Source organism: Salmo trutta, unplaced genomic scaffold (genome assembly GCF_901001165.1).
Source record: "Salmo trutta unplaced genomic scaffold, fSalTru1.1, whole genome shotgun sequence".
Lineage (NCBI taxonomy): Eukaryota > Metazoa > Chordata > Actinopteri > Salmoniformes > Salmonidae > Salmo > Salmo trutta.
In genome coordinates, this window is record NW_021822941.1 from 5,108,780 (window position 1) to 5,136,733 (window position 27,954).

General features: G+C 46.0%; 2 protein-coding genes and 1 long non-coding RNA gene across 6 annotated transcripts in view; 2 read left to right on the plus strand and 1 right to left on the minus strand.

Moving 5' to 3' along the window:
- The window catches only part of LOC115187372 (high affinity choline transporter 1), a 301,018-nt gene that overhangs the window by 220,762 nt on the left and 52,302 nt on the right, over positions 1–27,954 (plus strand). The window lies entirely within an intron of this gene.
- On the plus strand, positions 197–10,154 carry LOC115187374 (high-affinity choline transporter 1-like). Of its 2 annotated transcripts, none has more exons than XM_029746445.1 (9): positions 197–453; positions 995–1,108; positions 2,095–2,250; positions 3,847–3,995; positions 4,385–4,528; positions 5,675–5,828; positions 6,399–6,616; positions 7,327–7,497; positions 9,147–10,154. In XM_029746445.1, exons 1-9 carry the CDS (start codon positions 270–272, stop codon positions 9,504–9,506), a joined length of 1,650 nt encoding a protein of 549 aa, XP_029602305.1. In that variant the 5' UTR covers positions 197–269; the 3' UTR covers positions 9,507–10,154. The 2 variants fall into 2 exon arrangements, with proteins under 2 accessions (XP_029602305.1, XP_029602306.1); XM_029746446.1 differs by having other exon boundaries at positions 322–457.
- Positions 6,311–27,875, minus strand: LOC115187432 (uncharacterized). Its single transcript, XR_003876074.1, has 2 exons — positions 27,792–27,875; positions 6,311–6,591 (listed from the first exon to the last, which is right to left on the minus strand). It is a non-coding gene; the product is annotated as an uncharacterized LOC115187432 (long non-coding RNA).

Below are 27,954 nucleotides of genomic sequence, written 5' to 3' on the forward strand. Positions count from 1 at the left end.
CTCTCCTTACTTCTTACTATTTATCTACCAATCACCATATGCTTTCCTTACTGCTTTGAATGCCCTGCCCACTTCCCTTTACTCCTCCTCCACTGCGACCAATCAAGCCAGTTGTAGAAAAGAGCAGACGCTCTGAGCTATCCAACCAGGAACAAGACTATACTGCTACTACTACTACAACTCAGTAGACAGAACTCCTGACAGTCAGTGTTCTGTCTGGGAGTGTTCTCAGTCACTGTTCTTTCTGTGAGCATTCCCAGTGTTCCACCATGGTTCTGAACATTCCGGGTGTGGTTGCCATGGTAGTGTTCTATCTGCTGGTCCTGGGGACAGGTTTGTGGGCGGCACGGAAGTCCAGGGCTATGGAGAAGAAAAGCACAGGAGACAAGACAGAGATAACCTTACTGGGAGACAGGAATATCGGCCTGCTTGTGGGAATATTCACCATGACTGGTAGGTGAGGTGTGGGCATGTCTTTAGATCTGTATAATGCTTTATACCTGTACTCACTACTACTGTATTCATACTGTACTGTGTCTTTACACCTGTACTCACTACTACTGTATTCATACTGTATCTTTACACCTGTACTCACTACTACTGTATTCATACTGTACTGTATCTTTACACCAGTACTCACTACTACTGTATTCATACTGTACTGTACCTTTACACCTGTACTCACCACTACTGTATTCATACTGTACCTTTACACCTGTACTCACCACTACTGTATTCATACTGTACTGTGTCTTTACACCTGTACTCACTACTACTGTATTCATACTGTACCTTTACACCTGTACTCACCACTACTGTATTCATACTGTACTGTGTCTTTACACCTGTACTCACTATTACTGTATTCACACTGTACTGTATCTTTACACCTGTACTCACCACTACTGTATTCATACTGTACTATAGATACAGTATAGATCATTCCTTACCTTTGGACAAACGGTGTGTGTGTGTGTGTGTGTGTGTCCTGCAGCTACGTGGGTTGGAGGAGGCTTTATCGTAGGGATAGCGGAGGTTGTCTATAACCCTAACCTGGGTCTGGTCTGGGCTTTCATGCCCCTACAGAGCTCCGTCTCCTTTATCATCGGTAAGAAACACACACACACACACACGCACACACACACACACACTAAGTTTAATATTTCACAATCAGAAATAATAATAGAAAAATGTAAGAATATCAAAGTTTCCAATATTTTAAGTGGCGGGACGTTGTTGTGCTGAAACACACATCCCAGTCTGTAGTCTTTAACTGACCTTCAATTCATTCAAATATTCTACACACCAAACCTTATCGGCTTGTTATTGGTGCACTGTTTATTTGATCTCCCTCTTCCTCTCCACCCCCCCTCTCTCTCACCCTCCTCTCCCCGTCTCTCTCTCTCCCTCTTCCTCTCCACCCCCTCTCTCTCTCACCCTCCTCTCCTCTCCCCTCCCTCCATCTTCCTCTCCACCCCCTCTCTCTCACCCTCCTCTACCTGTCTCTCTCTCTCTCCCTCTTCACCCCCTCTCTCTCTCACCCTCCTCTCCTCTCTCCTCCCTCCCTCTTCCTCTCCACCCCCTCTCTCTCTCTCACCCTCCTCTCCCCTCCCTCCTCTCCCCCCCTCTCTCTCTCCCTCCTCTCTCCCTCTTCCTCTCCACCCCCTCTCTCTCACCCTGCTCTCCCCGTCTCTCTCTCCCCCCTCTCTCTCTCTCTCCCCCCCTCTCTCCCCCCTCTCTCCCTCCTCTCTCTCCACCCCCTCACTCTCCACCCCTCCCTCCCTCCTCTCTCACCCTCCTCTCTCTCTCCCTCCTCTCCCCCCTCTCTCTCTCCCTCCTCTCTCCCTCTTCCTCTCCACCCCCTCTCTCTCACCCTGCTCTCCCCGTCTCTCTCTCCCCCCTCTCTCTCTCTCTCCCCCCTCTCTCCCCCCCTCTCTCCCTCCTCTCTCTCCACCCCCTCACTCTCCACCCCTCACTCTCCACCCCTCCCTCCCCCCTCTCTCCCCTCTCTCTCCCTCCTCTCTCTCCACCCCTCACTCTCCACCCCTCCCTCCCTCCCTCCTCTCCCTCCTCTCTCTCCCTCTTTTATCTCAGGTGGTATATTCTTTGCCAAGCCGATGAGGGAGAAGAAGTATGTGACTATGATGGATCCCTTCCAGATCAAGTATGGGAAAGTAATGAGTGGAGCTCTGGTGCTCCCTGGCCTTGTAATGGATGCACTGTGGGTCGCCTGCACACTCGTCGGACTAGGTAATGTGTACAACAAAACAACAGCAACAAACAAACAACTGTTTCAAACACACAATCACTGTAAACACAAAGTACAAAATCATTCGCTGCACACAAAACACACGTACACAGAGTGCAGTTGAATCTCAACCGCTAGCCACTGTCTGGTGTCACAAAGCAGGAGCCATATTCTACCCTGCATCGGACAACTTAGATAAACAGACACAAAAACACACAATCATTCAGTCTCTAGACAGTTTTGGACACCATACATCTCTGTTAAGTATGTCAAGTCACTGGATCCATCCAAACTGACACCCTAGTCTCTATATATTCCCAATGAGCCCCGGTCCAAAGTAATGCTCTATATAAGGGAGAGGGTACCATTGTAGACACAGACATTCTTTCCTGATGGACATGTCAGGGGTGTCTTTATGTAGGTTAAACTCTTTTATTCGCCCTTATTTTACCAGGTAAGTTGACTGAGAACATATTGTCATTTACAGCAACGACCTGGGGAATAGTTACTCAACGCCCCAGCTTGGTGAGATGCTGGACCCAGGTTGGTTCTAGATAGAGTAACCTGGGGAACAGTTACTCAACGCCCCAGCTTGGTGAGATGCTGGACCCAGGTTGGTTCTAGATAGAGTAACCTGGGGAATAGTTACTCAACGCCCCAGCTTGGTGAGATGCTGGACCCAGGTTGGTTCTAGATAGAGTAACCTAGGGAATAGTTACTCAACGCCCCAGCTTGGTGAGATGCTGGACCCAGGTTGGTTCTAGATAGAGTAACCTGGGGAATAGTTACTCAACGCCCCAGCTTGGTGAGATGCTGGACCCAGGTTGGTTCTAGATAGAGTAACCTGGGGAATAGTTACTCAACGCCCCAGCTTGGTGAGATGCTGGACCCAGGTTGGTTCTAGATAGAGTAACCTGGGGAATAGTTACTCAACGCCCCAGCTTGGTGAGATGCTGGACCCAGGTTGGTTCTAGATAGAGTAACCTGGGGAACAGTTACTCAACACCCCAGCTTGGTGAGATGCTGGACCCAGGTTGGTTCTAGATAGAGTAACCTGGGGAATAGTTACTCAACGCCCCAGCTTGGTGAGATGCTGGACCCAGGTTGGTTCTAGATAGAGTAACCTGGGGAATAGTTACTCAACGCCCCAGCTTGGTGAGATGCTGGACCCAGGTTGGTTCTAGATAGAGTAACCTGGGGAATAGTTACTCAACGCTGCAGCTTGGTGAGATGCTGGACCCAGGTTGGTTCTAGATAGAGTAACCTGGGGAATAGTTACTCAACGCCCCAGCTTGGTGAAATGCTGGACCCAGGTTGGTTCTAGATAGAGTAATTCGATCAGGGAGGGGAAACAGGTCAGACGCGTTTTTTAATTAACCTACAACTTGTTGAAACTCAGTCATGCTCATTCTAGCTGGAGTGTGAAGAATGTTGTTTGTTACTTCAAGCACTGTAAGCAGGGCTCTTCACACTTCCAGTATAACGGTGAGGGACCAACTCAGTTTAACCTGGTTTTACAGTTTTTATCTGTGGTGCCACAAAACTGTGTTAGCCCGCTGAGCTAAAGGTTTGTGTTTATGCGTGTCTTTGTGCTGCAGGTGGCACCATGAGTGTGATTTTGGACTTGCCCTACTCCTACTCTGTGGGGATTTCTGCAGTGGTGGCCATCATCTACACTCTACTGGGAGGACTCTACTCTGTAGCCTACACCGACGTCATCCAGCTCATCCTCATCTTCTTCAGTCTGGTGAGTGACAGGCAGCCATTTTGAATCCAATCCAGTCTGGCGAGGGACAGGTGGCCGATTTGAATTTAAACCAGTCTGGTGAGTGTAAGGCCGTGAAAACAGTGTCCATGTATTTTGGATGGAGCCAACGCCTTTTTCAATGGGAGTGATCTGTTGTCGGATGATTGACAACGGAGATGATTGCCCAACAAAAAACACACAAACGGTCTGTCTTTTAACAGATGGAACTCGTCTGAACATAGTTGACTACAGATGTACTTTTGATGGACGAAAACGCTAAATTATCATTATCATATACAATTTAACGTATGTTCATGTGTCTCATTGTGGCTGCACCATAAGACAGGAGTTAATTATTTTAATTTGGGCTTTTCTGTCTCTGCTGCCAGTGGCTGTGTGTTCCGTTCCTCATGGTCAACCCAGTGGTGGGTGACATCACCCAGACAGCCTTCAACCACACCTACCAGGCCCCCTGGCTGGGAAAAATGGAGAAGGAGAAGGTCTTGAAGTGGGTTGATGACTTCTTATTGGTGGTGAGATCAACTGATTGATTAATTGATGGATGGATGATTGGTTGATTAATTTGTTTATGTGTTAGATAAGTCAAGTAAGTTAGATAAGGATTAGATAAGCATTTGATAAGTAAAGAATATGCATACTCCTCTATCATACAGTCATATCACCAGTCTCTCTCCTATCTCCTCTACCATACAGGCAAATCATGTCTATCTCCTCTCCCATATCATACAGTCATATCACCAGTCTCTCCTCTCCTCTACATTACAGTCATATCACCAGTCTCTCTCCTATATCTTCCAACCATTTTTCCCCCCTACTGCTCAAACCTCTTTGCTCCACCTTGATAAGTATGAATCAATATGCAATAAACTCATTTACCACAAAAGAGTCAAAACTCAGAGTGAAGTTCAGTTTAATACCAAAAAAGACTGAATCCCTGTACCTTTGGAATGGCAGCACTCTCTCATATCCTATCAAAGCTCCCCCCTCATTCAATGACATATTAAAGTAGTTTTCCACTAACATGACACAGCACTTTCCACAGACGCTTTCACCCTCATTAAGGACATGGTCTTGTGTTAACCATGACCCAGGAGTTTCTCCAATCTCAACCACTGTTGGCACCACTTCATCTTATCTTGTTGTTGTTGTTAGGCCATGCAGCATATCTGTGGTTTCCAGTCTCAAGCTTTCTAACAGACAGTCCCCCAAAACCACAAACAGCCCTTTCCTCTACGTCACCATGACTCTACAATACAAAAAACATCCTGGAGACTAAAGGCCTCATTCTACTTCTCCTTAAATCACACAAACAGAAATGATTTATGTACGTCATTTACCAGGCACTCTTATCCAGAGGGACTTACGGGAGCAATAAGGGTTAAGTACCTTGCTCAAGGGCACATTGACATATTTATCACCTAGTCTGCTCAGGGATTCAAACCTTAACCGCGAGGCTACCTGCCACCAATTCACAATCTAACAACCTCCTTTATGTCCTTCTCATCCTCCCTTTCTCCTCGGTTTCCTTATCCTCCCCCCTCCTCTCCTCCCTCTCCTCTTCTCCCTCCTCTCCTCCCTTCTCTCCTCTCCTCCCTTCTCTCCTCTCCTCCCTTCTCTCCTCCCTCCTCTCCTCCCTCCCTCCTCTCCTCCCTCCTCAGGCATTGGGTAGCTTGTCTTTCCAATGTTTCCACCAGAGGACGCTTTCTGCCTCCTCATCGTTTAACGCCCAGGTCACCTGCTTCGCGGCTGCCGCCATGGTCCTCATCCTGGGCATCCCCTCTGTTCTGGTCGGTGCTGTAGCCGCTTCGACAGGTAATAAAGTACAAAAAGAAAAGGTTTTCGAATCCCGGAGCCGACAAGGTGAATAATCTGTTGTTGTGCCCTTGTGCAAGGCATTTAACCCCTATTGCTCCAGTATAATGGTTGTCTCTGACCCCAACTCTCCGCCGGTGTCTCAGGGGGAGTTGGGATATGTAGATAAAAAGCACCCCTAAGTTATTATTATTACTATTCAAGTTGTTATTAAGGTTAATAAGCAGAGAAGAAGAGTTGTGTGTCGTTGACTGGCTTGTCTGTTAACTGATGTCCATATACTGCTCCTATCATCTACCTCACATCATGAACCATAACACACTCCAATCTAGTGGCAGTGTCCTGGTGTTGTGGCTAGAGTGCATGTTTGTTATTACTCTCCGTGGAGCACTACATCCCTTGACTACTTCTGGTCTACCTGTAGCTCACATGAGCTGATTGCCAAATTTTTTTTTTTTTTTAAATAACTCACACACAGTGTACTTGCATCGTGTTTATGCTTTTGGACTTGGTCAAAGTGTGATTGTCAAAATAACCAAACGTTATTGACACTTCCTGGTGTGTCTCCAGACTGGAACCTGACATCGTACGGGTCTCCGTCTCCGTATGAGCGCAATGAGACGGGATTGGTGCTCCCCATCGCCCTGCAGCACCTGGCTCCGCCCTACGTGTCCGTCATTGGCATCGGGGCTATCGCCGCCGCAGTGATGTCATCAGTGGACTCTGGCCTCCTAAGCTCCGCCTCCATGTTCTCCTCCAACATCTACAAGAACATCATTCGGAAGCAGGTGAAGGGTTGGGTGCAGGCTTTCATTCTATCCCATCACTTACACCTCGTTCTGTGTGACCAGATAGTCGCCTCTACTGTATTGAGTAAGGAATTTAGGTCTGTTTTCCCAGACACAGATTAATAAACCTACTCATCCAGAACTGAAACACATTCTCAATGTAGATTATGCATTATGTTTATTAGTCCTGTATCAGAAAATCACCACTAAATGCATAAATAAGTGTTTTTTTCCTATTTCATCAATTTTTGGGATATTGGCTAGACATTTTTCAATTCACATTTGAAAACATTGCATTGGGTTCTATGGTGTAATAGCATTTTGGGACTAACATATTTTGGGACATGTAGCCTAACTCCGTGCTCCCTCTTGTGACTTCTCTAAGTATTACACCACAGGGCTGTTCAAGCTCTTCTGACTTGGATAATTGGATCTTGTGTCTGTTTCTCATTGTAAGATCTGGTATGCATGGGCAGAGGAATACACCCCTTTAACTTTTGTGTCTGTCTCCCTCATTCTCCAGATGACACACAGGGAGATTCAGTCGGGGATCTGTATCTCATACGTCTAGAGTTTATAACCACTGTGCCTCCATCTTTGATCTGTGCTGACCACTGTGCCTCCATCTTGGATCTGTCCTGACCACTGTGCCTCCATCTTGGATCTGTCCTGACCACTGTGCCTCCATCTTGTGTCTATCTCTCCTCCAGGCCTCAGACAGGGAGATGCAGTGGGTGATCCGTGTGTCGGTGGTGGTGGTGGGGCTGTGTGGGATGGCCCTAACTCTCCTCCACAACAGTACCTTTGCCCTGTGGATCCTGGCGTCTGATCTCTCCTACACCATCATCTTCCCTCAGCTCATCTGCGTCCTCTTCTTCCAGGTGTGTGTGTGTGTGTGTGTGTGTGTGTGTGTGTGTGTGTGTGTGTGTGTGTAACATGCAGAGGTGATATTGTGTGTGTGTGGGCCTTATCTTTTTCCCTGCATCACAAACATGGTGGTGTGTCACTAGCCTGAGTGCCAGTCTATTTGTGATGTCGTCATGCCAACTCACTCATCATCATGTCAAATGGTCGGCTTGACAACTACAGCAATGGAGATGGCAAGAGCACAAACCGGCCCTAGCCACAAAGCGTCTCAGAGTAGGAGTGCTGATCTAGGATCAGGTCCCAACCTGTCCATATCATCTAATTCATTATGATCTAGGATCAGGCCCCAACCTGTCCATATCATCTAATTCATTATGATCTAGGATCAGGTCCCAACCTGTCTACATCATCTCATTCATTATGGTCTAGGATCAGGCCCCAACCTGTCCACATCATCTCATTCATTATGATCAGGTTCCAACCTGTCCATATCATCTAATTCATTATGATCTAGGATCAGGTCCCAACCTGTCCGTATCATCTAATTCATTATGATCTAGGATCAGGTTCCAACCTGTCCATATCATCTAATTCATTATGATCTAGGATCAGGTCCCAACCTGTCTACATCATCTCATTCATTATGGTCTAGGATCAGACCCCAACCTGTCCACATCATCTCATTCATTATGATCAGGTTCCAACCAGTCCATATCATCTAATTCATTATGATCTAGGATCAGGCCCTAACCTGTCCATATCATCTAATTCATTATGATCTAGGATCAGGTCATAACCTGTCCATATCATCTCATTCATTATGGTCTAGGATCAGGCCCCAACCTGTCCATATCATCTCATTCATTATGATCAGGTTCCAACCTGTCCATATCATCTAATTCATTATGATCTAGGATCAGGTCCCAACCTGTCCATATCATCTCATTCATTATGATCTAGGATCAGGCCCCAACCTGTCCATATCATCTAATTCATTATGATCTAGGATCAGGTCCCAACCTGTCCATATCATCTCATTCATTATGAACTAAAAGGCTAAACTGATCCTAGATCAGCACTCTTACTCAGAGAGGCTTTGTGGATACAGGCCCAGGTTATAATTGCCTGGCTACCCAGACTCCTTGCTCCAGCCAAACGCTAGGCCACACCCACGGATGTTAGTTTCTTCTCCACAATGAGTCTGGATCTGAGTCCCTCCCCGATTCTTCACCGGATGTGAACACATTCAGGGCCGTCTGACTGGTCCAGAAACCGATGGGTTGGACCAGAACCAAAACACATGTGTAATTGGGTTTGATACTCTGATTAGTTATTTTACTGCTGCTCTTTAATTATTTGTTACTTTTATTTCTTTTTTTTTTTTACTTATATATTTTTTACTTAACACGTATTTTTCTTAAAACTGCATTGTTGATTAAAGGCTTGTAAGTAAGCATTTCAATGGCTTCGGCGCATGTGACAAATACAATTTCATTTGATCCTGTTTTGTACAATGCCCCTCGTCCCCACAAATGACTTCAACGATGGTACTGAAACTAAAGTATGTAGGAAACGACAGAGCAGAAAAATAAGTTAGTGTGAGTCATCAGGCTAGGCTAGAATATCACTTCTTCTAAAATAAAATCTCTTCATCTTCCTCCAGGTCTCCAACGGCTATGGAGCCGTGGCGGGATACCTCGTAGGGGGCCTGATGAGACTCCTCTGTGGGGAGCCCATCTTCAACCTCCCTCCTGTCCTCCACTTCCCTGGATGCACCCTGGAGGACGGTGTCTATGTCCAGCGCTCCCCTATCAGGACCATATGTATGCTCCTGGCCCTGGCGACCATCTTGGGTTTCTCCTGGCTGGCTCAGCTGATGTTCAATAAGGTCTGGCTGCCCGAGAGCTGGGATGTGTTCCAGGTAAAGTTCCAGACTTTGCCACTTGGGGGCGCCAGAGAGATGAAAGAGAAGGAGGAGGATGGTGCAGTCTCTGAGCCAATGCTTGACACCACAAAGTGCTAAGTTTTTTTCTACCTACTTTTACAGGCCGGTTTCCCAGACACTTCCCTGGACTACAAAGCACTTTATTAGATTTTTTGTGTGCATATTTTGGGTTTATTGGACAGGATAGAGAAAGATCTATTGAACATCCAAATCATTCTAAAGTAGGCTATTTAAAATCGATTGTGTAGCTCAATTAAGTTACTTATATGATTTGAACATAAAGCGTGAAAAATGCTAATGAAAAATGCTAACTACCCCATTGACTTGCATTGGATTTGTTCCACAAAAGCATGGATTGCGGTAATACCTTGTCCATAGACTGATTACAGGGTAAGACAATCAATCCTATTATGTAATTTTGTCATTTGGGTGAACTCTCTCTTTAGTCTAGGAGTAGGCTTAATTATCTGTGTCTGGGAAACTTCATTACCTCATCCCCAGATTACCTCATCCCCAATCCTAACCTGAGCCATAAAGGGGTGAAACTAAGATCAGACCCCTTATCAGTGGTTATTTAGGGGCAACTTCTAGCCTACCTACTCTCCATTTCATACTGAAAGTTATGTGATGCTCACTTGAGAGGATCTTGGTGATAATATTTGATATATACACTTTGACATAAACAATGACCCTACCTATTCATAGTTAAAATGATCATGGTGAATTGACTTGCAAGCCTTGTTGTGAAAATGTCACTTTTTCTCAATTTGGGAAAACTGTTTTTTACATTGTTGTTGTAGAGACATCTGTGACTTAAAGGGTTGGATGATTCAGCTTCACTTGGAGAACAAGGAGCTCCAGGAAAGCCTAGCCCCACTAGGAGGGGAGGTATACTACCCCATTACACTAGGAGGGGAGGTATACTACCCCATTACACTAGGAGGGGGGGTATACTACCCCACTACACTAGGAGGGGAGGTATACTACCCCATTACACTAGGAGGGGGGGTATACTACCCCATTACACTAGGAGGGGGGGTATACTACCCCATTACACTAGGAGGGGGGTATACTACCCCATTACACTAGGAGGGGAGGTATACTACCCCATTACACTAGGAGGGGGGGTATACTACCCCATTACACTAGGAGGGGGGGTATACTACCCCATTACACTAGGAGGGGAGGTATACTACCCCATTACACTAGGAGGGGGGGTATACTACCCCATTACACTAGGAGGGGAGGTATACTACCCCATTACACTAGGAGGGGAGGTATACTACCCCATTACACTAGGAGGGGGGTATACTACCCCATTACACTAGGAGGGGGGGTATACTACCCCATTACACTAGGAGGGGGGGGTATACTACCCCATTACACTAGGAGGGGGGGGTATACTACCCCATTACACTAGGAGGGGGGGTATACTACCCCATTACACTAGGAGGGGAGGTATACTACCCCATTACACTAGGAGGGGGGGTATACTACCCCATTACACTAGGAGGGGAGGTATACTACCCCATTACACTAGGAGGGGGGGTATACTACCCCATTACACTAGGAGGGGGGGTATACTACCCCATTACACTAGGAGGGGAGGTATACTACCCCACTACACTAGGAGGGGAGGTATACTACCCCATTACACTAGGAGGGGGGGTATACTACCCCATTACACTAGGAGGGGGGTATACTACCCCATTACACTAGGAGGGGGTATACTACCCCATTACACTAGGAGGGTAAACTACCCCATTACACTAGGAGGGGGGGTATACTACCCCATTACACTAGGAGGGGGGGGTATACTACCCCATTACACTAGGAGGGGGGGTATACTACCCCATTACACTAGGAGGGGGGTATACTACCCCATTACACTAGGAGGGGAGGTATACTACCCCATTACACTAGGAGGGGAGGTATACTACCCCATTACACTAGGAGGGGGGGTATACTACCCCATTACACTAGGAGGGGGGGGGGGTATACTACCCCATTACACTAGGAGGGGGGGGGGGTATACTACCCCATTACACTAGGAGGGGGGGGGGGGTATACTACCCCATTACACTAGGAGGGGAGGTATACTACCCCATTACACTAGGAGGGGAGGTATACTACTCCACTACACGAGGAGGGTATACTACCCCATTACACTAGGAGGGGGGTATACTACCCCATTACACTAGGAGGGGGGGTATACTACCCCATTACACTAGGAGGGAAGGTATACTACCCCATTACACTAGGAGGGGGGGTATACTACCCCATTACACTAGGAGGGGGGGTATACTACCCCATTACACTAGGAGGGGGGGTATACTACCCCATTAGACTAGGAGGGGGGTATACTACCCCATTAGACTAGGAGGGGGGGTATACTACCCCATTAGACTAGGAGGGGGGGTATACTACCCCATTAGACTAGGAGGGGGGTATACTACCCCATTACACTAGGAGGGGAGGTATACTACCCCATTACACTAGGAGGGGGGGTATACTACCCCATTACACTAGGAGGGGAGGTATACTACCCCATTACACTAGGAGGGGGGGTATACTACCCCATTACAGTAGGAGGGGGGTATACTACCCCATTACACTAGGAGGGGGGGTATACTACCCCATTACACTAGGAGGGGGGGTATACTACCCCATTACACTAGGAGGGGAGGTATACTACCCCATTACACTAGGAGGGGGGGTATACTACCCCATTACACTAGGAGGGGAGGTATACTACCCCATTACACTAGGAGGGGGTTATACTACCCCATTACACTAGGAGGGGAGGTATACTACCCCATTACACTAGGAGGGGAGGTATACTACCCCACTACACTAGGAGGGGAGGTATACTACCCCATTACACTAGGAGGGGGGTATACTACCCCATTACACTAGGAGGGGGGTATACTACCCCATTACACTAGGAGGGGGGGTATACTACCCCATTACACTAGGAGGGGGGGTATACTACCCCATTACACTAGGAGGGGGGGTATACTACCCCATTACACTAGGAGGGGAGGTATACTACCCCACTACACTAGGAGGGGAGGTATACTACCCCATTACACTAGGAGGGGGGGTATACTACCCCATTACACTAGGAGGGGGGGTATACTACCCCATTACACTAGGAGGGGGGTATACTACCCCATTACACTAGGAGGGGGGTATACTACCCCATTACACTAGGAGGGTAAACTACCCCATTACACTAGGAGGGGGGGTATACTACCCCATTACACTAGGAGGGGGGGGTATACTACCCCATTACACTAGGAGGGGGGGTATACTACCCCATTACACTAGGAGGGGGGTATACTACCCCATTACACTAGGAGGGGAGGTATACTACCCCATTACACTAGGAGGGGAGGTATACTACCCCATTACACTAGGAGGGGGGGGTATACTACCCCATTACACTAGGAGGGGGGGGGGGGTATACTACCCCATTACACTAGGAGGGGGGGGGGTATACTACCCCATTACACTAGGAGGGGGGGGGGGTATACTACCCCATTACACTAGGAGGGGAGGTATACTACCCCATTACACTAGGAGGGGAGGTATACTACTCCACTACACGAGGAGGGTATACTACCCCATTACACTAGGAGGGGGGTATACTACCCCATTACACTAGGAGGGGGGGTATACTACCCCATTACACTAGGAGGGAAGGTATACTACCCCATTACACTAGGAGGGGGGGTATACTACCCCATTACACTAGGAGGGGGGGTATACTACCCCATTACACTAGGAGGGGGGGTATACTACCCCATTACACTAGGAGGGGGGGTATACTACCCCATTAGACTAGGAGGGGGGGTATACTACCCCATTAGACTAGGAGGGGGGGTATACTACCCCATTAGACTAGGAGGGGGGTATACTACCCCATTACACTAGGAGGGGAGGTATACTACCCCATTACACTAGGAGGGGGGGTATACTACCCCATTACACTAGGAGGGGAGGTATACTACCCCATTACACTAGGAGGGGGGGTATACTACCCCATTACAGTAGGAGGGGGGTATACTACCCCATTACACTAGGAGGGGGGGTATACTACCCCATTACACTAGGAGGGGGGGTATACTACCCCATTACACTAGGAGGGGAGGTATACTACCCCATTACACTAGGAGGGGGGGTATACTACCCCATTACACTAGGAGGGGAGGTATACTACCCCATTACACTAGGAGGGGGGTATACTACCCCATTACACTAGGAGGGGAGGTATACTACCCCATTACACTAGGAGGGGAGGTATACTACCCCATTACACTAGGAGGGGGGTATACTACCCCATTACACTAGGAGGGGGGTATACTACCCCATTACACTAGGAGGGGGGGTATACTACCCCATTACACTAGGAGGGGGGGTATACTACCCCATTACACTAGGAGGGGGGTATACTACCCCATTACACTAGGAGGGGGGGTATACTACCCCATTACACTAGGAGGGGAGGTATACTACCCCACTACACTAGGAGGGGAGGTATACTACCCCATTACACTAGGAGGGGGGGTATACTACCCCATTACACTAGGAGGGGGGTATACTACCCCATTACACTAGGAGGGGGGTATACTACCCCATTACACTAGGAGGGTAAACTACCCCATTACACTAGGAGGGGGGGTATACTACCCCATTACACTAGGAGGGGGGGGTATACTACCCCATTACACTAGGAGGGGGGGTATACTACCCCATTACACTAGGAGGGGGGTATACTACCCCATTACACTAGGAGGGGAGGTATACTACCCCATTACACTAGGAGGGGAGGTATACTACCCCATTACACTAGGAGGGGGGGTATACTACCCCATTACACTAGGAGGGGGGGGGGGTATACTACCCCATTACACTAGGAGGGGGGGGGGGTATACTACCCCATTACACTAGGAGGGGGGGGGGTATACTACCCCATTACACTAGGAGGGGAGGTATACTACCCCATTACACTAGGAGGGGAGGTATACTACTCCACTACACGAGGAGGGTATACTACCCCATTACACTAGGAGGGGGGTATACTACCCCATTACACTAGGAGGGGGGGTATACTACCCCATTACACTAGGAGGGAAGGTATACTACCCCATTACACTAGGAGGGGGGGTATACTACCCCATTACACTAGGAGGGGGGGTATACTACCCCATTACACTAGGAGGGGGGGTATACTACCCCATTACACTAGGAGGGGGGGTATACTACCCCATTAGACTAGGAGGGGGGGTATACTACCCCATTAGACTAGGAGGGGGGGTATACTACCCCATTAGACTAGGAGGGGGGTATACTACCCCATTACACTAGGAGGGGAGGTATACTACCCCATTACACTAGGAGGGGGGGTATACTACCCCATTACACTAGGAGGGGAGGTATACTACCCCATTACACTAGGAGGGGGGGTATACTACCCCATTACAGTAGGAGGGGGGTATACTACCCCATTACACTAGGAGGGGGGGTATACTACCCCATTACACTAGGAGGGGGGGTATACTACCCCATTACACTAGGAGGGGAGGTATACTACCCCATTACACTAGGAGGGGGGGTATACTACCCCATTACACTAGGAGGGGAGGTATACTACCCCATTACACTAGGAGGGGGTTATACTACCCCATTACACTAGGAGGGGAGGTATACTACCCCATTACACTAGGAGGGGAGGTATACTACCCCACTACACTAGGAGGGGAGGTATACTACCCCATTACACTAGGAGGGGGGTATACTACCCCATTACACTAGGAGGGGGGTATACTACCCCATTACACTAGGAGGGGGGGTATACTACCCATTACACTAGGAGGGGGGGTATACTACCCCATTACACTAGGAGGGGGGGTATACTACCCCATTACACTAGGAGGGGGGGTATACTACCCCATTACACTAGGAGGGGGGGTATACTACCCCATTACACTAGGAGGGGGGGTATACTACCCCATTAGACTAGGAGGGGGGGTATACTACCCCATTAGACTAGGAGGGGGGGTATACTACCCCATTACACTAGGAGGGGAGGTATACTACCCCATTACACTAGGAGGGGAGGTATACTACCCCATTACACTAGGAGGGGAGGTATACTACCCCATTACACTAGGAGGGGAGGTATACTACCCCATTACACTAGGAGGGGAGGTATACTACCCCATTACACTAGGAGGGGTATACTACCCCATTACACTAGGAGGGGAGATATACTACCCTATTACACTAGGAGGGGAGGTATACTACCCCATTACACTAGGAGGGGAGGTATACTACCCCATTACACTAGGAGGGGAGGGTATACTACCCCATTACACTAGGAGGGGAGGGTATACTACCCCATTACACTAGGAGGGGAGGTATACTACCCCATTACACTAGGAGGGGAGGTATACTACCCCATTACACTAGGAGGGGGGGTATACTACCCCATTACACTAGGAGGGGGGGTATACTACCCCATTACACTAGGAGGGGGGGTATACTACCCCATTACACTAGGAGGGGAGGTATACTACCCCATTACACTAGGAGGGGAGGTATACTACCCCATTACACTAGGAGGGGAGGTATACTACCCCATTACACTAGGAGGGGAGGTATACTACCCCATTACACTAGGAGGGGAGGTATACTACCCCATTACACTAGGAGGAGGGGTATACTACCCCATTACACTAGGAGGGTATACTACCCCATTACACTAGGAGGGGGGGTATACTACCCCATTACACTAGGAGGGGAGGTATACTACCCCATTACACTAGGAGGGGGGGTATACTACCCCATTACACTAGGAGGGGGGGTATACTACCCCATTACACTAGGAGGGGGGGTATACTACCCCATTACACTAGGAGGGGAGGTATACTACCCCATTGCACTAGGAGGGGGGGTATACTACCCCATTACACTAGGAGGGGGGGTATACTACCCCACTACAGGAGGAGTTTGAGACCACCTTCCTGAACGACCAGGCCAAGCACCACACCTCCATCAGGCTGGGCTCCTCAGCTGTAGTGGCGGGGGAAGGAGCGCTCAGGATCCATTCTGATGACCAACTACCCCCCCGCTGAACAAGGCAATCCGGCCTTCACACCCGCCACAGGCTGTCTGCTCTACCCCTCATCCAGCGGAGCGGTACTGGAGGAAGGTGGGAGAGAAAGGGAGATGCCACGGCTACTCCCGCTTCCATCAGACCCAGATCTGCAGCTGTCAAACCACTTCCAGCACCTAAAAAAGCACCGGGAACAACAGAATCATCTCCGGCCTTATTCCCTGGTACCAGAGGGGCTTGGATGCTTCAGTCCTATCGATAACTTCAATATCTGGCTAAAGGCTCTGAGCTGTGGGAGGTGTTTTGTTTTGGGACAACTTTGATCTGTTCTGGGAGAGACCTGCTTTCTTTAAAAGGGATGGGCTAGATCCAAACTATTGGTCAACTGATTAATCAGAATGGCCGATTAATTAGGGCCGATTTCAAGTTTTCATAACAAGTGGTAATCGGCATTTTTGGACGCCGATTATGGCAGATTACATTGCACTCCACGAGGAGACTGCGTGGCAGGCTGACTACCTGTTATGCGAGTGCAGCAAGGAGACAAGGTAAGTTGCTAGCTAGCATTAAACTCTTATAAAACAAAATCTATCAATCTTAACATAATCACTAGTTAACTACACATGGTTGATGATATTACTAGTTTATCTAGCTTGTACTGCGTTGCATATAATCGATGCGGTGCCTGTTAATTTTTCATTGAATCACAGCCTACTTCGCCAAACGTGTGATTTAACAAGCGCATTCGCGAAAAAAGCACTGTCGTTGCACCAATGTGTACCTAACCATAAACATCAATGCCTTTCTTAAAATCAATACACAAGTATATATTTTTAAACCTGCATATTTAGTTAATATTGCCTGCTAACATGAATTTATTTTAACTTGGGAAATTGTGTCACTTCTCTTGCGTTCTGTGCAAGCAGAGTCAGGGTATATGCAGCAGTTTGGGCTGCCTGGCTAGTAGCGAACTGTGTGAAGACCATTTCTTCCTAACCAAGACCAGAATTAAATTTTCCAGAACTTTCCATAATTATGACAGAACATTGAAGGTTGTGCAATGTAACAGCAATATTTAGACTTAGGGATGCCACCCGTTAGATAAAATACGGACCGGTTCCGTATTTCACTCAAAAAATAAATGTTTTGTTTTCGAAATGATAGTTTCCGGATTTGACCATATTAATGACCTACGGCTCGTATTTCTGTGTGTTTATTATGTTATAATTAAGTCTATGATTTGATAGAGCAGTCTGACTGAGCGGTGGTAGGCAGCAGCAGGCTCGTAAGCATTCATTCAAACAGCACTTTCCTGCATTTGCCAGCGGCTCTTCGCTGTGCTTCAAGCATTGCGTTGTTTATGACTTCAAGCCTATCAACTCCCGAGATTAGGCTGGCAATACTAAAGTACCTATTAGAACATCCAATATTCAAAGGTATATGAAATACAACTGGTATAGAGAAATAGTCCTATAATAACTACAACCTAAAACTTCTTACCTGGGAATATTGAAGACTCATGTTAAAAGGAACCACCAGCTTTCATATGTTCTCATGTTCTGAGCAAGGAACTTAAACGTTAGCTTTTTTACGTGGCACATATTGCACTTTTACTTTCTTCTCCAACACTTTGTTTTTGCATTACTTAAACCAAATTGAACACGTTTCATTATTTATTTGAGACTAAATAGATTTTATTGATGTATTATATTAAGTTAAAATAAGTGTTCATTCATTGTTGTAATTGTCATTATTACAAATATATATATATATATATATATATATATATATATATATATATATATATATATATATATATTTTTTTTTTTAATAATACAAAAAAAATAAAAAATACATAAAAATACATAAAAAAAATAAAATCGGACGATTAATATGTATCGTCTTTTTTGGTCCTCCAATAAATCGGTATCGGCGTTAAAATCATAATCGGTCGACCTCCAATCCAAACCGCAGAGGATCCAGTGTAACTCTCCAGCAACATTGTCTGCTGTTTTAAAGACGGCCTATCCGTCTGTAGTGAAGTCATTGATACTTTGCAAACTTTTATTCATTCCATCCAACCTGTATTCCCCAGTCCCACTCTACAAAAACAGCCTGGATCAAATCAAAAAGACCTGTCCACAGAAGCAATCAATCAATCAGATTCCAAACTCTCCACCATGGCCAAGACCAAAGAGCTCTCCAAGGATGTCAGGGACAAGATTGTAGACCTACACAAGGCTGGAATGGGCTACAAGACCATCGCCAAGCAGCTTGGTGAGAAGGAGTTTGGGTTTGGAATCTGATTGATTGGTTGGTTCTGTGGACAGGTGTCTTTTATACAGGTAACAAGCTGCGGGAGAACTTGCACAATTGGTTAGGAGCACACCCTTTAAGAGTGTGCTCCTAATCTCAGCTTGTTACCTGTATAAAAGAGACCTGAGAGCCAGAAATATTTCTGATTGAGAGGGGGTCAAATACTTATTTCCCTCATTAAAATGCAAATCAATTTATAACATTTCTGACATGCATTTTTCTGGATATTTTTGTTGTTATTCTGTCTAACTGTTCAAATAAACCTACCATTAAAATTATAGACTGATCCTTTCTTTGTAAGTGGGCAAACGTACAAAATCAGCAGGGGATCCAATACTTTTTTACCCCCACTGTATGTGTATACACACACACACACACACACACACACACACACAGTGGGGCAAAAAAGTATTTAGTCAGCCACCAATTGTGCAAGTTCTCCCACTTAAAAAGATGAGAGAGGCCTGTAATTTTCATCATAGGTACACGTCAACTATGACAGACAAAATGAGAAAAAAAAAAAAGATTTTTAATGAATTTATTTGCAAATTATGGTGGAAAATAAGTATTTGGTCAATAACAAAAGTTTATCTCAATACTTTGTTATATGCCCTTTGTTGGCAATGACACAGGTCAAACGTTTTCTGTAAGTCTTCACAAGGTTTTCACACACTGTTGCTGGTATTTTGGCCCATTCCTCCATGCAGATCTCCTCTAGAGCAGTGATGTTTTGGGGCTGTCGCTGGGCAACACGGACTTTCAACTCCCTCCAAAGATTTTCTATGGGGTTGAGATCTGGAGACTGGCTAGGCCACTCCAGGACCTTGAAATGCTTCTTACGAAGCCACTCCTTTGTTGCCCGGGCGGTGTGTTGGGATCATTGTCATGCTGAAAGACTCAGCCATGTTTCATCTTCAATGCCCTTGCTGATGGAAGGAGGTTTTCACTCAAAATCTCACGATACATGGCCCCATTCATTCTTTCCTTTACACGGATCAGTCGTCCTGGTCCCTTTGCAGAAAAACAGCCCCAAAGCATGATGTTTCCACCCCCATGCTTCACAGCAGGTATGGTGTTCTTTGGATGCAACTCAGCATTCTTTGTCCTCCAAACACGACGAGTTGAGTTTTTACCAAAAAGTTATATTTTGGTTTCATCTGACATTCTCCCAATCCTCTTCTGGATCATCCAAATGCTCTCTAGCAAACTTCAGACGGGCCTGGATATGTACTGGCTTAAGCAGGGGGACACGTCTGGCACTGCAGGATTTGAGTCCCTGGCGGCGTAGTGTGTTACTGATGGTAGGCTTTGTTACTTTGGTCCCAGCTCTCTGCAGGTCATTCACTAGGTTCCCCCGTGTGGTTCTGGGATTTTTGCTCACCGTTCTTGTGATCATTTTGATCCCACGGGATGAGATCTTACGTGGAGCCCCAGATCGAGGGAGATTATCAGTCGTCTTGCATGTCTTCCATTTCCTAATAATTGCTCCCACAGTTGATTTCTTCAAACCAAGCTGCTTACCTATTGCAGATTCAGTCTTCCCAGCCTGGTGCAGGTCTACAATTTTTTGTCCTTTGACAGCTCTTTGGTCTTGGCCATAGTGGAGTTTGGAGTGTGACTGTTTGAGGTTGTGGACAGGTGTCTTTTATACTGATAACAAGTTCAAACAGGTGCCATTAATACAGGTAACGAGTGGAGGACAGAGGAGCCTCTTAAAGAAGAAGTTACAGGTCTGTGAGAGCCAGAAATCTTGCTTGTTTGTAGGTGACCAAATACTTATTTTCCACCATAATTTGCAAATAAATTCATTAAAAATCCTACAATGTGATTTTCAGGATTTTTTTTTCTCCTTTTGTCTGTCATAGTTGACGTGTACCTATGATGAAAATTACAGGCCTCTCATCTTTTTAAGTGGGAGAACTTGCACAATTGGTGGCTGACTAAATACTTTTTTGCCCTACTGTATACATATATATACATAAATAAAAAGACAGTTTGGTACAAACAGTCCAAACAATCTGACCTGGGTTCAAATAGTATTTGATATCTTTAAAATACTTTGAGCGTTTGTTTTAGCCTGCCTGGAGTGGCAGAGAAGGGTTTTGCACTTTTGAGGACTTTTCTATTGGTTCCAATGCAATGGGCAAAAATATTTCAACTAGAACTTGAACCCAAGTCTGTACAGCGTACAGTGAATATTTCACATTTTCGGACATTTAAAAATAAACAATGTGGAATAAATGGAATCCATAAAATACTGAGTCTTTCAGTCTTCCCAAGATGGTGTACGTGTCTACACAAACTGAACCGACAAGATGGTGTACGTGTCTACACAAACTGAACCGACAAGATGGTGTACGTGTCTACACAAACTGAACCGACAAGATGGTGTACGTGTCTACACAAACTGAACCGACAAGATGGTGTACGTGTCTACACAAACTGAACCGACAAGATGGTGTACGTGTCTACACAAACTGAAACCGACAAGATGGTGTACGTGTCTACACAAACTGAACCGACAAGATGGTGTACGTGTCTACACAAACTGAACCGACAAGATGGTGTACGTGTCTACACAAACTGAACCGACAAGATGGTGTACGTGTCTACACAAACTGAACCGACAAGATGGTGTACGTGTCTACACAAACTGAACTGACAAGATGGTGTACGTGTCTACACAAACTGGACCGCCGGTTGCATCGACAGTTGAAATAGCAAAAGCACACTGTTGTTACCGTGCTCTCTAACCAAGGTGCATTAAGGGGCGAATCCTAAACGTCCACTTAAGTACCACTTTCATCTCGTCTCCCATTGAGATCAATGCAGGTGAAGAAAGGCAAATACATGTATGCTACACCAGTGTTTGAACACTGTGTGGTAAAAGATCAATGTGTCTGTTACAAACATATCATACAATATGACTTAATATTTACTATTACAAGTGTACGATATAGGACTGGCATTCAAGCCCTCCTCCTGTACGTACTGGTAGACTGAACTGCATTTCAGCCAGGCTTTTCACCTGACTCTGAAAGTCATCACCACGTCCAGCTAAATGTCACTACCCTTATTTAGCTGGAGCACAAAGGTGAACAGCCTAGAGAGGATGCTAATCCGTCAGCCAACTTTATCAAAACTGGTGGCACGCCAACACCAGCACAACATCAAAACTGGTGGCACGCCAACACCAGCACAACATCAAAACTGGTGGCACGCCAACACCAGCACAACATCATTTTAGTTGTTTACCACCTGGCACATTGGCCGGGTGTCCTCAGTGTGTGTGTGTGTGTGTGTGTGTGGCTAGGTCATGTCATCAGACCTAGTAATTTTCCTCTATTCAAAGCACCCAGCAGGTTGAGGCTGCAGGGAGCCAACTGTGGTAGAGAGACCTCAGGAGGGGCCTTATATAACCATGGTTGGGTTGGGTTTCGAAATCCAGAATGACTTCAGTACTCTATGTACTCTAGGTAAAAAGTTCTCTAAATGACTGTAATTGGCATGTCAGTCAGCCAGCCACAGTCAACAAGATACAACTCCTATGGTGACATAGGTCTCTGTGCTCCCACAGGTTACAAACCGACAATAAGACTCTCACATGTTGCAGACTGGGGACATTTAAAAATACATTTCTCACAGCATATCAAGTCACATGAAGTAGTCTTTTATCAGAGCAGAGAACTGGGTTGAACTCTAACCACACCAGGTAGTGTTACGTTCTATAGCCTGGTCCCAGATCTGTATGTGCCTTCTCCTTATGGTGTCAATAACCACAGTAGGAATTGGCAAGACAGCACAAACAGATCTGGCAACAGGCTATTGTTATTGTGGATCAGACATCCCTTTAACTTATGGAGACCACATCCACTTCCTTAACGCTGATACAAAATGACTGTTCTCCTCATAAACAACATGTTGAAGGGACAGTACATCTGTTAGTTGTTCCTGCTACCTGGAGTCACTTTTATAACTCTACCTACATGTTCATATTGCCTCAGTTACGTGGACTAACCGGTGCCCCCGCACATTGACTCTGTACCGGTACCCCTGTATATAGCCTCCACATTGACTCTGTACCGGTACCCACTGTATATAGCATCCACATTGACTCTGTACCGGTACACCCTGTATATAGCCTCCACATTGACTCTGTACAGGTACCCCTGTATATATCCTCCACATTGACTCTGTACCGGTACCCCTGTATATAGCCTCCACATTGACTCCGTACCGGTACCTCCTGTATATAGCCTCCACATTGACTCTGTACTGGTACCTCCTGTATATAGACTCCACATTGACTCTGTACCGGTACCCCTGTATATAGCCTCCACATTGACTCTGTACCGGTACCCCTGTATATAGCCTCCACATTGACTCTGTACCGGTACCCCTGTATATAGCCTCCACATTGACTCTGTACTGGTACACCCTGTATATAGCCTCCACATTGACTCTGTACTGGTACACCCTGTATATAGCCTCCACATTGACTCTGTACCGGTACCCCTGTATATAGCCTCCACATTGACTCTGTACCGGTACCCCTGTATATAGCCTCCACATTGACTCTGTACCGGTACCCCTGTATATAGCCTCCACATTGACTCTGTACCGGTACCCCTGTATATAGCCTCCACATTGACTCTGTACCGGTACCCCTGTATATAGCCTCCACATTGACTCTGTACAGGTATCCCTGTATATAGCCTCCACATTGACTCTGTACCAGTACCCCTGTATATAGCCTCCACATTGACTCTGTACAGGTACCCCTGTATATAGCCTCCACATTGACTCTGTACCGGTACCCCTGTATATAGCCTCCACATTGACTCTGTACCAGTACCCCCTGTATATAGCCTCCACATTGACTCTGTACCAGTACCCCCTGTATATAGCCTCCACATTGACTCTGTACCGGTACCCCTGTATATAGCCTCCACATTGACTCTGTACCGGTACCCCTGTATATAGCCTCCACATTGACTCTGTACAGGTACCCCTGTATATAGCCTCCACATTGACTCTGTACCAGTACCCCTGTATATAGCCTCCACATTGACTCTGTACAGGTACCCCTGTATATAGCCTCCACATTGACTCTGTACCGGTACCCCTGTATATAGCCTCCACATTGACTCTGTACCAGTACCCCTGTATATAGTCTCCACATTGACTCTGTACCGTAACACCCTGTATATAGCCTCCACATTGACTCTGTACCGGTACCCTTGTATATAGCCTCCACATTGACTCTGTACCGGTACCCCTGTATATAGCCTCCACATTGACTCTGTACCGGTACCCCCTGTATATAGCCTCCACATTGACTCTGTACCGGTACCCCCTGTATATAGCCTCCACATTGACTCTGTACCGGTACCTCCTGTATATAGCCTCCACATTGACTCTGTACCGGTACACCCTGTATATATCCTCCACATTGACTCTGTACTGGTACACCCTGTATATAGCCTCCACATTGACTCTGTACCGGTACCCCTGTATATAGCCTCCACATTGACTCTGTACCGGTACCTCCTGTATATAGCCTCCACATTGACTCTGTACAGGTACCTCCTGTATATAGCCTCCACATTGACTCTGTACCGGTACCTCCTGTATATAGCCTCCACATTGACTCTGTACAGGTACCCCTGTATATAGCCTCCACATTGACTCTGTACCGTAACACCCTGTATATAGCCTCCACATTGACTCTGTACCGTAACACCCTGTATATAGCCTCCACATTGACTCTGTACCGTAACACCCTGTATATAGCCTCCACATTGACTCTGTACCGTAACACCCTGTATATAGCCTCCACATTGACTCTGTACCGTAACACCCTGTATATAGCCTCCACATTGACTCTGTACCGTAACACCCTGTATATAGTCTCCACATTGTTATCTTACTGCTGCTCTTTATTTCTTAAACGGCATTAGGGGCTTGTAAGTAAGCATTTCACTGCATTTCACATGCGCCGAATACAATCACCTGTTGTATTCGGCGCATGTGACGAATACAATTTGATTTGATTATAGCAGGACTCTCCAACCCCGTTCCTGGAGCGCTACAGTCCTGCGGGTTTTCAATCCAACCCCAATTGTAACTAACCTGATTGATCTTATCAACCAGCTAATTGTTAGAATGAGGTGTGCTAGATTAGGGTTGGAGTGAACACCTACAGGACTTTAACTCTCCAGGAAGAGGGTTGGAGAGGCCTATCCTATAGACTTCCAGTCATTAGAAATGGATCCACAAACAAACTTTAACTTCCTTCAAACTGAACACACACATACAAATATTATCCATGAGTTAATCTGACTCTGGGTAAATAGGAAAAGGGTTTATTAATGTTATCCATGAGTTAATCTGACTCTGGGTAAGTAGGAAAAGGGTTTATTAATGTTATCCATGAGTTAATCTGACTCTGGGTAAATAGGAAAAGGGTTTATAAATGTTATCCATGAGTTAATCTGACTCTGGGTAAGTAGGAAAAGGGTTTATTAATTGCCAAAATGTCGCACTATCCCTTTAAGGAGGAAATACAGGAGAATGGATGTAGGCCTACGAGCAAGGCTACATCTAGTGTTTCTGAAGTCAGCCATTGTAAATATAGACAAACTAACCTCATAGGATTAAGGAAAATGGATATATATAATATATATATAATATATATCCTGTTTTTTATAATGTGCCACCACACCTTTTATTGGAATAAGGTATGAAGCCATTGTGACACTTGGCAGACCTAACGTGTGTGTGTGTGTGTGTGTGTGTGTGTGTGTGTGTGTGTGTGTGTGTGTGTGTGTGTGTGTGTGTGTGTGTGTGTGTGTGTGTGTGTGTGTGTGTGTGTGTGTGTGTGTGTGTGAGAGAGAGCTGATATGGTGACAGAGGAGGTGAAGGCAGTCAACTGGTGCTAGTTGAGTCATAGGAACACATTGGCTTGGGCTGAATGTCAGAATAACACCCGCACGCCTGCCTGCCCACACGCACACAGCAGTACGGCAGAGGGCTGGCTGACAACGCTTTATCATCTGCCAATCTGCCAGACAGGCTCAGAAACACATCAATATGTCAACATATTGTCCTTAGGATTCAACTCACTGCTCCTAGTGGGCCGCTGTCTGTCTGCCTGTCTGCCTGCCTGTCTGTGACCACGGTACACTGGGTGTGTCCCAGGGAATAAGATAAGAAGCTGTATTTTAGCCCTAGTCCTAAACCTAGCCCTAACCCTAGCCCTAACCCTAGCCCTAACCCTAGCCCTAACCCTAGCCCTATCCCTAGCCCTAACCCTAGTCCTAACCCTAGTCCTAACCCTATCCCTAGTCCTAACCCTAGCCCATCTTTGGTCAGCTAGCTGGATAATACTGATACGGTAGCTATATACACCATCTTTGGTCAGCTAGCTGGATAATACTGATACGGTAGCTATATACCATCTTTGGTCAGCTAGCTGGATAATACTGACACAGTAGCTATACACCATCTTTGGTCAGCTAGCTGGATAATACTGATATAGTAGCTATATACCATCTTTGGTCAGCTAGCTGGATAATACTGATACAGTAGCTATATCGCATCTTTGGTCAGCTAGCTGGATAATACTGATACAGTAGCTATATACCATCTTTGGTCAGCTAGCTGGATAATACTGATACGGTAGCTATATACCATCTTTGATCAGCTAGCTGGATCATACTGATATAGCAGCTATATACCATCTTTGGTCAGCTAGCTGGATAATACTGATATAGTAGCTATATACCATCTTTGGTCAGCTAGCTGGATAATACTGATACAGTAGCTATATACCATCTTTGGTCAGCTAGCTGGATAATACTGACACAGTAGCTATACACCATCTTTGGTCAGCTAGCTGGATAATACTGATATAGTAGCTATATACCATCTTTGGTCAGCTAGCTGGATAATACTGATACAGTAGCTATATCGCATCTTTGGTCAGCTAGCTGGATAATACTGATACAGTAGCTATATACCATCTTTGGTCAGCTAGCTGGATAATACTGATACGGTAGCTATATACCATCTTTGATCAGCTAGCTGGATCATACTGATATAGCAGCTATATACCATCTTTGGTCAGCTAGCTGGATAATACTGATATAGTAGCTATATACCATCTTTGGTCAGCTAGCTGGATAATACTGATACAGTAGCTATATACCATCTTTGGTCAGCTAGCTGGATAATACTGATATAGTAGCTATATACCATCTTTGGTCAGCTAGCTGGATAATACTGATACAGTAGCTATATACCATCTTTGGTCAGCTAGCTGGATAATACTGATACGGTAGCTATATACCATCTTTGATCAGCTAGCTGGATCATACTGATACAGCAGCTATATACCATATTTGGTCAGCTAGCTGGATAATACTGATACAGTAGCTATATACCATCTTTGGTCAGCTAGCTGGATAATACTGATACAGTAGCTATATACCATCTTTGGTCAGTTAGCTGGATAATACTGATACAGTAGCTATATACCATCTTTGGTCAGTTAGCTGGATAATACTGATATAGTAGCTATATACCATCTTTGGTCAGCTAGCTGGATTTTTGTTGGCTACTCTTATTGCTGGCTATTCACACATTACATGTAACCAAATAGTCTACAGTGAAGCCAGTGACATCCAAGTCATGTCAATACCAGCTCGAGAATATGACAACTGGGCATGATGTTCTGACTGTAAACAGATTGTTATAAATACAGTCGTAATGATATTATATTGACAGTGACAACAAACACACAACAACACAGGGTGCTCTGACTGAATAAATGTTTCACGCCGCGGTTTTAAAAACAACAGTCGCTAAATCAATCCGTTACATTCGTTGTAACAAATGTACACTTAACAGGGGATACTTTTGGTCACCTTTACGTGTTGACTTTCTGCTCTCACACGGAGTCTCCGGTTGTGTTCTTTCCGTATTCAGCCGCGTTACGAATCCGAGCCAACTCCCAGGCGTGCCTTCTGATTGGCTCTGGCCATTTTTAAAGACACGTGCAGTTTTATGATCTATCGTTTCAATTCTGAT